Source organism: Pristiophorus japonicus, chromosome 19, assembly GCF_044704955.1.
Source record: "Pristiophorus japonicus isolate sPriJap1 chromosome 19, sPriJap1.hap1, whole genome shotgun sequence".
NCBI classification, from domain to species: Eukaryota; Metazoa; Chordata; class Chondrichthyes; family Pristiophoridae; genus Pristiophorus; species Pristiophorus japonicus.
The window spans coordinates 94,436,322-94,452,958 of NC_091995.1; the positions used below are offsets into that span (position 1 = coordinate 94,436,322).

General features: G+C 52.2%; 1 protein-coding gene across 2 annotated transcripts in view; it reads right to left on the reverse strand.

The window, feature by feature from the left end:
* scaf1 (SR-related CTD-associated factor 1) overlaps positions 1-16,637 on the reverse strand; it is a 56,136-nt gene that overhangs the window by 11,169 nt on the left and 28,330 nt on the right. For both annotated transcript variants that reach the window (XM_070861859.1, XM_070861858.1), the window contains 3 exons: positions 11,007-15,038; positions 5,557-5,630; positions 3,499-3,738 (listed from right to left, as the gene is read on the reverse strand). In XM_070861859.1, coding sequence (XP_070717960.1) covers positions 3,499-3,738; positions 5,557-5,630; positions 11,007-15,038 — 4,346 coding nt within the window. The remainder of the gene's footprint in view (positions 1-3,498; positions 3,739-5,556; positions 5,631-11,006; positions 15,039-16,637) is intronic.

Below are 16,637 nucleotides of genomic sequence, written 5' to 3' on the forward strand. Positions count from 1 at the left end.
GCAAGAACGTCCTTCCTCAGATTAGGAGACCAAAACTGAACACAATATTCTAGGTAAGGATTCACTAAGGCCCTGTACAACTGCAGTAAGATCTCCCTGCTCCTATACTCAAATCCCCTAGCTATGAAGGCCAACATACCATTTGCCTTCTTCACCACCTGTTGTACCTGCATGCCAACTTTCAATGACTGATGAACCTTGACACCCAGATCTCATTGCACCTCCCCTTTTCCTAATCTGCCGCCATTCAGATAATATTCTGCCTTCATGTTTTTGCAAACAAAATGGATAACCTCACATTTATCCACATAATACTGCATCTGCCATGCATTTGCCCACTCACCTATCCTATCCAAGTCATCCTGCAGCCTCTTAGCGTCCTCCTCACAGCTCACACGCCACCCATTTTACTGTCATCTGCAAACTTGGAGATATTACACTTAATTCCCTCATCTAAATCGTTAATGAATATTGTAAAGAGCTGGGGTCCCAGCACTGAACCCTGCGGCACTCCACTAGTCATTGCCTGCCATTCTGAAAAGGACCCGTTTATCCCGACACTCTGCTTCCTGTCTGCCAACCAGTTCTCTATCCACGTCAGTACATTACCCCCAATACCATGCGCTTTGATTTTGCACACCAATCTCGTGTGGGACCTTGTCAAAAGCCTTTTGAAAGTCCAAATACACCACATCCACTGGTTCTCCCTTGTCCACTCTGCTAGTTACATTCTCAAAAAATTCCAGAAGATTCGTCAAGCATGATTTCCCTTTCATAAATCCATGCTGACTTGGACCGATCCTGTCACTGCTTTCCAAATGCGCTGCTATTTCATCCTTAATTATTGATTCCAACATTTTCCCCACTACTGATGTCAGGCTAACCAGTCTATAATTATCCGTTTTCTCTCTCCCTCCCTTTTTAAAAAGTGGTGTTACATTAGCTACCCTCCAGTCCTTAGGAACTGATCCAGAGTCAATAGACTGTTGGAAAATGATCACCAATGCATCCACTATTTCTATGGCCACTTCCTTAAGTACTCTGGGATGCAGACTATCAGGCCCCGGGAATTTATCGGCCTTCAACCCCGTCAATTTCCCTAACACAATTTCCCGCCTAATAAGGATATCCTTCAGTTCCTCCTTCTCACTAGACCCATTGTCCCCTAGTACATTCGGAAGGTTATTTGTGTCTTCCTTCGTGAAGACAGAACCTAAGTATTTGTTAAATTGGTCTGCCATTTCTTTGTTCCCCATTATAAATTCACCTGAATCCAACTGCAAGGGACCTACGTTTGTCTTCACTAATCTTTTTCTCTTCACATATTTATAGAAGCTTTTGCAATCAGTTTTTATGTTCCCTGCAAGTTTCCTCTCGTATTCTATTTTCCCCCTCTTAATTAAACCCTTAGTCCTCCTCTGTTGAATTCTAAATTTCTCCCAGTCCTCAGGTTTGTTGCTTTTTCTGGCCAATTTATATGCCTCTTCCTTGATTTTAACACTATCCTTAATTTCCCTTGTTAGCCATGGTTGAGCCACCTTCCCCATTTTATTTTTACTCCAGACAGGGATGTACAATTGCTGAAATTCATCCATGTGATCTTTAAATGGTTGCTGCTTAACCACCATCAACCCTTTAAGTATCCTTTGCCAGTCTATTCTAGCTAATTCACGCCTCATACCGTTGAAGTTACCTTTAAGTTCAGGATCCTAGTTTCCGAATTAACTGTGTCACTCTCCATCTTAATAAAGAATTCTACCATATTATGGTCACTTTTCCCCAAGGGGCCTCGCACAACAAGATTGCTAATTAGTCCCTTCTCATTACACATCACCCAGTCTAGAATGGCCAGCTCACTTGTTGGTTCGACATATTGGTCTAGAAAACCATCCCTAATACACTCCAGGGAATCCTCCTCCACCGCATTGCTACCAGTTAGGTTAGCCCAATCAATATGTAGATTAAAGTCGCCCTGATAACTGCTGTACCTTTATTGCACACATCCTTTATTTCTTATTTGATGCTGTCCCCAACCTCACTACTACTGTTTGGTGGTCTGTACACAACTCTCACTAGTGTTTTCTGCCCTTTGGTATTCCGCAGCTCCACCCATACTGATTCTACATCGTCCAGGCTAATGTCTCTCCTTAATATTGTGTTAATTTCCTCTTTAACCAGCAACGCCACCCCGCCTCCTTTTCCTCTCTGCCTATTCTTCCTAAATGTTGAATACCCCTGGATGTTGAGTTCCCAGCCTTGGTCAGCCTGGAGCCATGTGTCCGTGATGCCAATTACATCATACCAATTAACTGCTGTCCGCGCAGTTAATTCGTCCATTTTATTCAGAATACTCCTCGCATTGAGGCAGAGAGCCTTCAGGCTCGTTTTTTTAGAATTTTGCTGAAATGTGGCCCTTTTTGTTTTTTGCCTTGGGTTGCTCTGCCCTCCACTTTTACTGTTCTCCTTTCTATCTTTTGCTTCTGCCTCCATTTCCCTCTTTCTCCCTGCATAGGTTCCCATCCTCCTGCCATGTTAGTTTAACTCCTCCCCAACAGCACTAGCAAACACTCCCCCTAGTACATTGGTTTCGGTCCTGCCCAGGTGCAGACTGTCCGGTCTTGTTTGTACTGGTCCCGCCTCCCCCAGAACCAGTTCCAATGTCCCAGGAATTTGAATCCCTCCATTTTGCACCACTCCTCAAGCCACGTATTCATCTGAGCTATCCTGCGATTCCTACTCTGACTAGCACGTGGCACTGGTAGCAATCCTGAGATTCCTACTTTTGCGGTTCTACTTCTGCGTTGAAAATATTGTGTGTGTTGAGTGGAGGATGGAGGAAGGGGTTTAGTTCAGTGTGTCTGGTGATGCCTCAAGTGCAATGGTGGACTCTCACAGCTTGCTCGGGGATGAGCGTCCCAGGGTTTGTCCTGAAATTGGCCGCAACTCTATTTGTTCATGTGCGAGTCCCCTGGGGAGCTGGCAGTGCTAGGAGTTGAGGGTATGAGGTTGTACTAAGAGATGGGATGAGCACCAATGTCCCCTCTTAATTTTTCTTCTCAATTATGATGTTACAGCGTATTATATTATGGTTACTACTGCCTAGATGTTCCCCTACTTTTACTTCTCTCATCTGTTCTGGATCATTCCACATTATTAAATCCAATAGAGAATTGTTCCTTGTTGGGCTTCTTGCCTATTGGGTTAGAAAGGAGCCCTGTACACATCGTAGGAACCCTTATCCCCTTCACCAACCTCTTCTGTTGAATTAATATCGGGCTGCGCAGCCCGTTCAAATTTCTGCGCACGCGCGGTTTTTCAATTTGAAAGCTGGTGAGCCGGCTATGCGTAGCTTAACGGGAACATCAATGAGCGCCAACAGAGTCTTTCCTCTCCCTTCTTTTCGTACGCTTGTATCAAAAACTTAACAAAAAGGGTGACTCTTCCAGTGCGCGGAGCGCTTCGCTGGGACACCCCCTCCCCCCCGCCCGAGAGGCTCACCCGGTCGCTGTCCATGTTGCCGTCGGAGCTGGTGGGGCCTTCCGTCCTGGTGGTCTCGACGCTCTCCAACATGCTGTACAGCTTCCCGGAGGAGGTGGCCGGCGGCTGGCCGACCGATCCAGACAGTGAGGGCAGTCCCGCTGCGCAGCCTAGGCGGAGAAACTTGGGCTGGCTGGCGGGGAGGTGGGCAGAGAGACTGGTCGTCATCGCTGGTGCGGCGGGCTTAGTCTGACTGAGAATCTGTGGAGTGAAGACATCAGTTATCCAGTTTTGGTGCACTTGATTCACCTTTCTTCGACACGAGAAACCACGGATTGCGCAGAAACGTAGAAAATTGGAGCAGTAGTAGGCCATTCGACAGCATCACAATTGTCACGAGACACATTTCATAGAATCGTGCAGCATAGAAGGATCCAATTTGTTCTACTCACCCCTGCACACATCAATACAGAAACTAAAATTCTACATAAATTGTTTAATTATTCGTTCATGAAATGTGACAAACCCAGCATTTATTGCCCATCCCTAATTGCCTTCGAGAAGGTGGTGGTGAGCCGCCTTCATGAACCACTGTAGTCTTTCTTGTAGTGGTTTGGTACAACTGAGTGTCTCGCTGGGCTATTCCAGAGGGCAGTTAAGAGTCAACCACATTGCTGTGGATCTGGAGATCTGGGTGTCATGGTACATCAGTCATTGAAGGCTGGCATGCAGATACAGCAGGCAGTTAAGAAAGCAAATGGCATGTTGGCCTTCATAGCGAGGGGATTGGAGTACAGGGGCAGGGAGGTGTTACTACAGTTGTACAGGGCCTTGGTGATGCCACACCTGGAGTATTGTGTAGTTTTGATCTCCTAACTTGAGAAAGGACATTCTTTCTATTGAGGGAATGCAGCGAAGGTTCACCAGACTGATTCCCGGGATGGCGGGACTGACATATCAAGAAAGATTGGATCAACTGGGCTTGTATTCACTGGAGTTCAGAAGAATGAGAGGGGACCTCATAGAAACGTTTAAAATTCTGACGGGTTTAGACAGGTTAGATGCAGGAAGAATGTTCCCAATGTTGGGGAAGTCCAGAACCAGGGGTCACAGTCTAAGGATAAGGGATAAGCCATTTAGGACCGAGATGAGGAGAAACTTCTTCACCCAGAGTGGTGAACCTGTGGAATTCTCTACCACAGAAAGTTGATGAGGCCAATTCACTAAATATATTCAAAAAGGAATTAGATGAAGCCCTTACTACTAGGGGGATCAAGGGGTATGGCAAGAAAGCAGGAATGGGGTACTGAAGTTGCATGTTCAGCCATGAACTCATTGAATGGCGGTGCAGGCTCGAAGGGCCGAATGGCCTACTCCTGCACCTATTTTCTATGTTTCTATGTTATAGGCCAGACCGGGTAAGGATGGCAGATTTCCTTCCCTAAAGGACAGTAGTGAACCAGATGGGTTTTTACGACAACCCGGTAGTTTCATGGTCACCATTACTGACACTGGCTTTTAAATTCCAGATTTATTTCATTAATTGAATTTAAATTCTCCAGTTGCCGTGGTGGGATTTGAACTCACGTCTCCGGATCTTTAGTCCTGGCCTCTGGATGACTGGTCCAGTAACAGAACCACTATACTGCCTTACCCAGAGACAAGTTAACATGCTTTAAAGTTGCACAACTAGATTTCGTGAGCTGCTCCAAATACGTCACCTTCTGTGGCTTCAACCACCACCATCACCAGCAACTAGACCTGCAATTACTGATGGGTCCATTGTGGCAGAAACCACTGTACGTAAAAGCATCAAGAGGAAAATATATAACCTCCCCCCCCTCCCCCCAAGCTTACTCAACCTCAGAGGTGAATGATGTGCGCACGTGCGTGGTGCGTGCCTGTCTGTGTGTGCGCGCGTCTGAGTGGGCGTGCACGCTTGCGTGCGCGTGTACGCTTACATGTACATGTATGCGTGTGCGCTTGCATGTGCACGTAAATGTTGCTCTATCAGACGGACTACAAAATCAACTTGGAGGCAAATATCTTCGAGTAGCGAGTTGGTATGGGCTACGGTACCTGAGTAATTGCTTGAATCGAATCCTGGGCCTTGGCTCGGTTCGCTTCCTCCATCTTGAACAGCAGTGCAGTAACTTCAAATCAAAACACAAGGGAAATGCTCAGTATTATATCCGAAGGCACAAGCACTGGTCCCAGTACTCAATAACCAGCAGGCTTACTGATGCACACACAGGCTGCGGCAAACATAGAACTGTAGCAAGAAACCTTCAGGGGGGCCAATCAAGTTAGACTATGCCAACAGCTACAGGGCTGTAGGCAAAGAGCTGGGGGGGAGGGGGGCAAAGAGTGGGACTAATTGGATCGCTCCACTAAAGGGCTGGCACAGGCACGATGGCCGAATGGCCTCCTTCTGTGCTGTGTCGTTCTATGATTGTATGAAGAGCCTTTGGGATTTTGGTGCCATTACTGAACTGTGTGAATGACCTTTCAGGAAGCTCGGTCTAATGTGCCTGTGGGGCTCCAAGTTCAGTAGTAGGCTGTACCAATGTCTGCTTTAGGAGACCGAGGGCCAATTCTACAGCGCCGAGATGCTTGGGCCAGTATCAGACGATGGCAATGCCTCTTTGGAAAGCCGATCTCTCTATTCAGCATTTCTGGGGCCGAGATAAAGAGTGGATATCTCCCTTAGAGAGACCAATAACCAGGGGGCATAGATTTAAAGTAATGGGGAGAAGGATTAGAGGAGTTGAGAACCTGTTTCCATCTAGAGGGTGGTGGGGGTCTGGAACTCACTGCCTGAAAGGGTGGTAGAGGCAGAAACCCTCACCACAGTTAAAAAGTACTTGGATGTGCACCTGAAGTGCCGTAACCTACAGGGCTACGGACCGAGAGCTGGAAAGTGGGATTAGGCTGGGTAGCTCTTTGTCGGCCGGCACGGACTCGATAGGCCAAAATGGCCTCTTTCCGTGCTGTAAATTTCTATGATTCTGTGATTTATCAAGGGTTTCAATGCTGATAGCTTCAATTAACGCAGCAACACCTTGCGCTGAATTAAAATGTTGTTAAGACTACGTTATTTTAAATGTAACAATTTGGCGAGGGGGTCGGAATTATAAAAGTGAAAATGGGCGGGGGGGGGGGGCACGCAAATGCTTGTTGTTCCGTTCGGAGTGCTGGGTTTTGGGCACAGCCCTACCATCTTTGCCACCCTCCTCCCCCTATACTCGAGTTCCCAGCGGGGAGGCACTGTGCAGGGAGGTGCCAAATGGAGTACCTCTTGCTCAAAAAGGAATTGGATACATAAATCGGAGGGAACAAAATCACAGGGCTACGGTGAAAGAGCAGGGGGGGCCAATTGGATTGCTCTACCAAAGAGCCAGCACAGGCACGATGGGCCGAATGGCTTCCTTCTGTGCTATACCGTTCTAAGATTCTATGAAAATGAAGTAAAGGAATACGGTACACGCATTTTCTTGGGGGAGGGAAGAGACACTGCAGTGGGCGGGCGATGGAAATGGGCCACTCAAATTGGACATTCCCTACAAGCAATACAAGCTCTGCCCCACACACATTTCTTGACATTTCAAAATCGGGCTTCTTATTGGTGTGCAGCTCTCTCACACACACACACCAAGATGCTTCCCTCCTTTGACCTCGGCCTTGAATCAGATCATAGAATCGGAACAGCTCAGGAGGCCACTCGGCCCACTGTGTCTGCGTCAGCTCCTTAAAAGAACGATCCAATTAGTCCCCCTCCTCTGCTATGGATTCTTACAATAGAAGGGGCACACCATTTTAGAGGGGAGTGTTAAACTGAATTGAATTGTCCATCTCAGGAACTATGTCGAGTGACCCTCAAAAGCAAAAGTTGACGTCAAAATCCAACCCGACGTGGGATGCTATTAGTGATTTGCAGCATGGTCTTCAGGGTAATGAAATTACCCATGAGGTAACCAGTTGACAAGCTCTCAAAAGACAAAGGGGAACGGGCTTTGCTTCTGGGCAGAGTTCTACCTGACCAGGTACCGATGGAGTCACTCAGCACAGGTCAGAACGTTCAACAGATATTGGCCTAGGCTTAGACATGTGCCTCCCATGACAGAAAGTTGACGGGACTCCCATCTATGACTTCTTGACCCAAGTGTCCATTGCTCGAGCCTTTTTACATAGGGACAGGAGGCCGCCATTTAGCCCCTCAAGCCTATTCCGCCATTCAATGAGATCATGGCTGATCTGTGACCCAACTCCATATATCCACCTTTGCCCCATATCCCTTAATACCTTTGATTAACAAAAATGTATCAATCTCAAGATTTAAAAATTAATAATTGGCCTAGCGTCAATTGCCGTTTGCGGAAGAGAGTTCCAAACTTCTACCACGCTTTGCACGTGGAACTATTTCCTAAGTTCACTCCTGACTCGAACCAAGTCCTGCTCACCCATCGCCCCTGTGTTCACTGGCCTACACTGGCTCCCGGTTAAGCAATACCTTGACTTTAAAATTCTCATCCTTATTTTCAAATCCCTCCATGGCCTCGCCCCTCCCTAATCTCTGTAATCCCCTCCAATCCCACAACTTAGCACCACCCCCTCCCACCCAAGATCTCTGCGCTCCTCTAATTCTGGCCTCTTGAGCATCCCTGATTTTAATCGCTCCACCATTGGTGGTCGTGCCTTCAGCTGCCTGGGCCCCAAGCTCTGGAACTCCCTCCCTAAACCTCTCCGCATCTCTCCCCTCCTTTCAGGCGCTCCTTAAAACCTACCTCTTTGACCAAGCTTTTGGTCACGTGCCCTAAATACTCATGTGGCTCGGTGTCAAATGTTGTTTTATAACGCTCCTGTGAAGCGCTCCAACCAGTGCAAATAGTTTCTCTCTATCTACCCTGTCAGTTTTCTTTAATATCTTGAAAACTTCAATCAAATTGCTCCTTAACCTTTTAAATTCCAGGGAATACAACCCTAGTTTGTGTAATCCCTCCTCGTAACTTAACCCTTGGGAGCGCAGGTTAACATAGGCAGCATGGCTTTCATTGATTTTTGTTGCCATTCAAAACAGATGCTTAGGAGACAACTTGTATGCAAACAGGAAGCAGGTTCCTGGTGCTTTCCTCCTTTCTGCAAAGAGGCAGCAATATTACATATTGCCTGAAGCCCCTGCAACGGCTGTGGGCAAACACATCTCTGCAGCGTAGTCCTCGGCCATGTCAACCACCAAGGTCTCAGTTTCGACCTGGTCCAAGTTGACCGATCTCAGCAGGAGGGACTGTAGGAATAGAATCATAGAAGTTTACAGCACGGGAAGGAGGCCATTTCGGCCCATCGTGTCCGCGCTGGCCGGCAAAGAACCATCCGGCCCAATTCCACTTTCCAGCTCTCGGTCCGTAGCCCTGTAGGTTACGGCACTTCAGGTGCACAACTAAGTACTTTTTAAATGTGGTGAGGGTTTCTGCCTCTACCACCCTTTCAGGCAGTGAGTTCCAGACCCCCACCACCCTCTGGGTGAAGAAATTTCCCCTCAAATCCCCTCTGAAGCTCCTACCAATTACATTAAATCTATGTCCCCTGGTTGTTGACCCCTCTAAGGGAAACAGGTCCTTAATATCCACTTGATCTAGGCCCGTCAGGAGTGTTATGACTTGCTTTATTGGCCAGTGCTGGTGACAGAGGATGGGGAAAATTAGCCCCACTCCTCTCTTTTCCCAAGCACGATCGGGACTGGGTTAGAGAAAGTGCTGGCACTCCCCCTAGAAGGACCTACAGCATGCCACTTAGCGGAGTCCTGACTTTGACTGTTTAGTCTCAACCCAGCCCGAAATAGCACCTTGAGCAGCGGGCGGTGAGGTGAATCTTAAAAGCACTTCCTCTTCCGAGTGCTGGATTCAATTCCAATATCAGACAGACAGTAAAACCAGGGAGGTGCGTACACCAATCTCGGCCGAAGCAGGATAATCCACAAGTGGGGTTTAGCTCAGTACTGAGAGATATAGAAACATAGAAAATAGGTGCAGTAGTAGGCCATTCGGCCCTTCAAGCCTGCACCACCATTCAATGAGTTCATGGCTGAACATGCAACATCAGTACCCCATTCCTGCTTTCTCGCCATACCCCTTGATCCCCCAGGTAGCAAGGACGACATCTAACTCCTTTTTGAATATATTTAGTGAATTGGTCTCAACAACTTTCTGTGGTAGAGAATTCCACAAGTTCACCACTCTCTGGGTGAAGAAGTTTCCCATCAGGGTCCTAAATGGCTTACTCCTTATCCTTAGACTGTGACCCCTGGTTCTGGACTTCCCCAACATTCTTCCTGCATCTAACCTGTCTAAACCCGTCAGAATTTTAAAAGTTTCTATGAGATCCCCTGTCATTCTTCTGAACTCCAGTGAATACAAGCCCAGTTGATCCAGTCTTTCTTGATATGTCAGTCCCGCCATCCCGGGAATCAGTCTGGCAAACCTTCGCTGCACTCCCTCAATAGCAAGAATGTCCTTCCTCAAGTTAGGAGACCAAAACTGTACACAATACTCCAGGTGTGGCCTCACCAAGGCCCTGTACAACTGTAGCAACACCTCCCTGCCCCTGTACTCAAATCAAAAGCCTACTGCACCTGGTATTCCCAGGCGGTCTCCCATTCAAGTACTAACCAGACCTGCCTCTGCTTAGCTTCTGAGATCAGACAAGATTGGACGTTTTCAGACTAGTGTGGCCGTACAACAGCAACTTGTGTTTATATAGCGCCTTTAAATGGAGGTTTTCAAGACGGAGAGGTTTTGATAAGAGTAAGTAGAAACTAACTATTCCCTCTGACAAGTGGATCAATAACCAGAGGTCACTCATTCAAAATCACTGGCAAAAGATCTAGATGGGAGTTGAGAAGACATTTTTTTTTTTAAACTCAGTTGTCGGGGTCTAGAGCACTGTACCTGAAAAGGTGCTAGAATCAGCTTCCATAAATCATTTTAAAACGGTGGACAGGTAGCTGAGGATGAGGAACTTACAGGGTTACGGACAAAAAACGAGGGTGTGGGACTGCTCTTTCATCGAGGCAGCACTGGCACAATGGGCCAAAGGGCCTCCTTCTGTGCTGTAGGTTTCTACGATTAACGTAGTGAAATGTCCCAAGGCGCTACACAGGAGTATTACGAGATTAAAAATTTGACACCAAGCCGCACAGGTAGAAATTTGCGTCGGTGACCAAAAGCTTGGTCAAAAGGGGTTGGTTTGAAGGAGTATCTTGGAAGGAGGAATGAGTCAGAGAGGTTTAGGCAGGGAGTTCCAGAGCTTGGGGCCCAAGGCAACAGAAGGCAGGGCCACCGATGGTGGAGCGATTATAATCAGGGATGCTCAGGAGGGCAGAATTAGAGAGGCGCAGACATCTCGGGGAGTTGTGGGGCTGGAGGAGATTACAGAGATAGGGAGGGGGGGGGGGGAGGCGAGGCCATGAAGGATGGGCAAGGAACGATCTTAATTATGCTTCCTCACTAAGACCATGCCAAGACGTGACTTACGTGCTAACATTCCTCCTCCAGTTTGGAGGTCCCATGCCAAAGGTTTGCTGGCCGCCCTGGGCTTGTCGCCGTTGACCTTCGAGGTGTCACTGTGCTCGTGGTAGTCCTTCTGCTGCTGCGGAGGGGGCAGGGGAGGGGGCTGGTGCTGCGGGGGCTCCTTTGGCACGAAGGCCGCCTCGAGGGGCTGGGCGGCCCCCTCCGAGATCTGCGAGAGGGGGGACAGGCCCTGCTCGGCCGTGTCCTTGGCCGGGCTCGGGAGGGTGCCCTTGTCGTCGGACTTCTCCGACGAGGACCACGACAGCTCTTCCTTGAGCCGGAAGGGGCTGGAGTCCTTGCTGCTGCTGCTGCCGCCGCCGCTATCTGACGTCGCCTTCTTCGGCACGGCTTTCGGCTTGGCCTCCTTCTTCTTCTTCCCGGAGCCCTTGGCCTTGCCGCCGGCTGCCTTGGCCTTCTTGGCGGCGGACCGCGGCTTGGCGGCGGCCTTTGGCTTCGGCGGCCGCGAGGGGGCGCCCTTGCTGTCGGCCGAGCTGTCGGCTCGATGCCGGCCGGGCTTCGGGTCGTGGCCCTTGTCCTCGGTCTTCATGAACGGGGACCGGCTCTCTCGGTCGCGGCTGAACTTCACGCCGATCAAGCCCCCGCCTTTCCCGCGCTCGTCCTTCATGGAGGCCACGCAGCTCACCCCGTCCCGGATCAGAACAGCCACCTTGGACTGGAGCTTAACTTTCCTCGGCACCTGCTGCTTGCTCTCCTTGGGCACCGACTTGATTTTCTTGCCGGACTGGCTGCCCACCAGGTGCTCCTTCCCCTTCTTCTCCGGTTTCAGGCTCTCCGCCCCCGTCGCCCCCTTCTGCCCATCAGCCAACTTTTTCCTCCGCTTCTCCTTGCTGGACTTCTCATCCAGGTGAGCACGCTTCCGGTCCTTGATTTTGACCAGCTTTGAGCCAGATTCTCCGGCTCGATGGCTCCTCTCGTGGCCGCTTCTCCTCTCGACCTTACTCCCTTGCCCCTTCCCAGCCACCCTTCCCTCCTGCATGTCCCCAGGATCCATGTCGGAGAAGCTGTTCTCGAAACCCAACTCGTCCGAGTCGTACATTGCTTCCCTGCTTGGGGACAGGGCTGCCACCTCCAGTGAATCTTCCTGGTCTTCCAGAGCCTCCCCTGGGTTCACGGTAATGGTCCTGGTGATAGAGCGAGCTTTGATCAATATGTCGTCATCATTCAGGTCTTGGATGGAAGGGGGAACCACGATTCTGCTGTCACGCCTTGCTTTTGCAGCCTTTTCATGCTTCTTTTCGCTCACCGTGTTCCTCTCTCGGCTTCGGTCCTTCTCCTTCTCGTTCCGTTCTTTCGACCGCCTGGGGGAAGGGCTGTGGGCTCTCTTCTCCCTCTGCGACCGCTCCTTGGACCGGGACCGCGAATGGTGCCGCCGCTTGGCTGCCTCCAGCTCCCGGTGCTTCTCCTTCTTGCGCCTTTCCTTCCGCGACTTGCTGCTGGAGCGGGAGCGCCGGAACGAGCCGCTTTCCCGGGACTGCGGCGCGCGGCTTTTCCAGCGCTCGGCCGAGGCCCTCATCGACCCGATGGCGGAGATGCTGGTGCTGATGGAGGGCGACCACGACCGAGATCGCCGGTGCTCTCTGGAGTGGGTCCGGGACCGCGACACCTTGTGGCGGGACCGCGAGCTCGACCTGCGGCGCTCCCAGGACCGGGAGCGGGAGCGGGATTTCTTGCGGTGGATCCGCAATCGGGTCCGGGACGTGGAGCGCTTGTGCTCCCGCGACTGGGAGCGCTTGCGCTCCTTCGACCGCGCCTTCTTGTGCTCCCGCTTGTGTTTCTTGCGGCTGCGGGAGCTGGACTCCGAGTGCGAGCCCGACTGGCCCTTGGACTCCGCCGGCGAGCGGGACGGCTTGGCGTACTTCTCCTTCTGCTGGTTGGTCACCTTCCTCCGGTGCTCAAGCTTCTTGCGGCCGCCGTCCACCGGGTTCTCGCCCAGGTCGATCTGCAGCGCCCCTTCGTCGGAGTCCGCGTGCAGGGAGATGAAGTCATCGCCTTCCACCCCCCGCAGGCGCTCGAAGATCCGGCCCCGGCTGCGGAAGGTCCGGGCCGGGCTGAAGTTCTCCTCGTCCTGCTGCACGATCTCACCTTCCTCGATCTCCGAGTCCTCGTACTTGTGGGCGTCCTCGGGCCATTTGGAGACGTTCACCGTGAAGACCAGGTTGTCCTTGCGCTCGACGGTGCGGTGGGACTTGTGGTGATAGCGGGAGGCGGAGGCGGATTTGCTCTTGTGCTCCGCCTTGCCGTGCGCCTTGCCTTCCGATTTATCCTTGCGGACGGCTTCGGCCCGCGAGCGCTGCCGCGACGCGGACTTGGACGCCGCCCGGCTGCTCGAACCCGCCTTGGGCGCCGGCCGGCTTTGGGACTCCAGAGCTGCCGCTGGAGCAGAGGCGGTCCTTTCGGCGTCCTTCTGGAGCCTGAGCGCGCTTTGCAAATCCAAGGCCGGCTCTCGCTTGGCTGATTGCGCGGGTGCAGCGCCGGTCTTGGCTTCCAGATCCAGCTCCTTCCCTCGCTCGCTTGTCCACAGGTCCCCCTCCTGCGTGGAGCGGAGCAAGAATTCTTTCGGAGTCGATTTCAACGCTTCGGTCTCCACTGGTACCTTCGGATCGGGGCTCGGCATCGAGCTATAATCCATCCCAGCCGGTGACAATACCGGCTCCTCCTCTTCAAACACCGCATCGCCGCTTCCCCCTCTCGCCACTTCATTCTGGGACTGCAGATCATTTTCCGACCCAATAGATTCAGTGTCCGGTTGAGAGATCGAGTCGAGCTGGACATCGGTCTGGAGCTTAGCGTCGTTGTCGAATTCGGTTTCGAGGGCGGAGCTGAATCCTTGTGCGAAACTCGCCTGGGACTCGGGCTCCAGGTCTCTGTACTCGGGAGAGCTGTAGAGATCCGGCTCGAGACGGGACTTGGCCGCGTCCCCAAGGTCAATCTGCAGCTCCACGTCGGACGAGACGCAGGTGGTCGACTCCGGCGACAGGTCTTCCTCGTACTCGGGGCTCAAACACTCCTCGTCCTCGGTGAGCCCCGCGTCGCTGACGATTTTCAGCTCGCCCTCCGAGTCGTCCCCGACCGGGCTGAAGTTGTTGGAGCTCGCCACAGAACCCGTGGGATCGAAGGGGTCATATTTCTCCTCGTCCTCCTCCTGCTCCTCCTCCGCCTCTTCCTCCTCCTCGTCCAATTCAGTCCGCTCTTTCGGAGAGAAGACACCGCCTAGCTCTCCGTTGACGTTCTCCTCGTCCGTCGGACTGAATGGGTCATAGGCGTCGGGCCCCAATCGACCGTCAGGGCAGGTGAACCGATTCTGCTGACAAGGGACCGAGCTGGATTCAGCCTTCTCTGAACATGTTTGAGACATGCTGGACGAACTCGGTTGGTTCCCTGAATTGGAGCATCCACCTCCATTCAACGGCCTTTGTTGGCCATTTGAGATGCCGCTCCCATTGCCGAGGACCAGGCCCCAATTGGCTCCTTCAGAGGCCGGTGCGTCACCCACAAGTCTTTTTAAGGGAGAATCTGCCGAGGGTATGTGACCTGTGCCGGGGGTCTCAAGCCCGCTGCCTCTCTGAGACAGACAGCTCAGCTCTACGTCCAACGGATCCAGCCATCTCTTCATTGCCAAGTCCCTATCGGGGGAGAAAACTGCTGCCTTGAAGTCTTTAGTCACTGGCTGGCCACTCATCTCTGTCCTTATATCTGGGTGTCTCGTTCGCAAGTCCTCCAAAGTCTCACTTCCCTCCACGTTCCTCAGCAGCCCTCGTCTCAAACAGTCCAAAGACGCAGGCGACAAAACGTATGAATCCACCAAGCTCAACCCATCGCTTGTCTTCTTAATGCCACGGGACTCCAGCGATTGGCTGCCATTGTCTCTTACGCTGGACAGTCCACCACTGCATAAGCAGTCCCTGTAAGGTAAAGCTTCCCGTAAGATGCTGTGAAATGGTACCCTCTGTGATGGAGGTGGGAGACCAGCGGACACTGCAAGGAGAGAAACAGACAATTTAAAACCAAGTCCCAAATAACTCGCGGGAAGTCACATCTTTACTTGTATCCCACCCCCCTCCCTCCAATTCTCTGCTGAAGAGACCGATTTCTGCTGGTTTGCAAAAGCAGGGCCGCAGGATATGGTCCAGCACCTTACCCAAGTGCTTATCCTGCCCATGACCCCAAGACAGTGAACACTGGCAAGTTTTTTAAATCATTAAAGAGCATAAAAAGACAGACTTGCATTTATATAGCGTCTTTCACAACCACCAGACGTCTCAAAATGCTAAGCCAATGAAGTACCTTTTGGAGTGTAGTCACTGTTGTAACGTGGGAACCGTGGCAGACAATTTGCGCACAGCAAGCTCCCACACACAGCAATGTGATAATGACCGAATCTGTTTTTTTTTTTGTTATGTTCAGTGAGGGATAAATATTGGCCCCAAGACACCGGGGATAACTCCCCTGCTCTTCTTCGAAATAGTGCCATGGGATCTTTTACGCCTCATCCGACAGACGGCACCTCAGTGCAGCGCTCCCTCAGTACTGCCCCTCCGACAGTGCGGCGCTTCCTCAGTACTGCCCCTCCGACAGTGCGGCGCTCCCTCAGTACTGCCCCTCCGACAGTGCGGCGCTCCCTCAGTACTGCCCCTCCGACAGTGCGGCGCTCCCTCAGTACTGCCCCTCCGACAGTGCGGCGCTCCCTCAGTACTGCCCCTCCGACAGTGCGGCGCTCCCTCAGCACTGCCCCTCCGACAGTGCGGCGCTCCCTCAGCACTGCCCCTCCGACAGTGCGGCGCTCCCTCAGCACTGCCCCTCCGACAGTGCGGCGCTCCCTCAGCACTGCCCCTCCGACAGTGCGGCGCTCCCTCAGTACTGCCCCTCCGACAGTGCGGCGCTCCCTCAGCACTGCCCCTCCGACAGTGCGGCGCTCCCTCAGCACTGCCCCTCCGACAGTGCGGCGCTCCCTCAGCACTGCCCCTCCGACAGTGCGGCGCTCCCTCAGCACTGCCCCTCCGACAGTGCGGCGCTCCCTCAGCACTGCCCCTCCGACAGTGCGGCGCTCCCTCAGCACTGCCCCTCCGACAGTGCGGAGCTCCCTCAGTACTGCCCCTCCGACAGTGCGGAGCTCCCTCAGTACTGCCCCTCCGACAGTGCGGCGCTCCCTCAGTACTGTCCCTCCGACAGTGCGGAGCTCCCTCAGTACTGCCCCTCCGACAGTGCGCCGCTCCCTCAGCACTGCCCCTCCGACAGTGCGGCGCTCCCTCAGTACTGCCCCTCCGACACTGCGGCCCTCTCTCAGTACTGCCCCTCCGACAGTGCGGCACTCCCTCAGCACTGCACTGGGAGTGTCAGCCTAGATTTGTGTGCTCAAGTTCCTGGAGTGGGACTTGAACCTACAACCTTCTGACTCGGAGGGGAGAGTACTGCCCACTGAGCCACAGCAGATGGCACACACTTTCCCGCTGGAGTTACTCGACAGCAATCCTTCCCAGCCCAAGGGCGATGAAACGATCTGAAACCCGCTGACCACACACATTGGGTGAAATCAGACAACTCGGTGTAGACCGGCAACTGGACAGAAGTATTTCC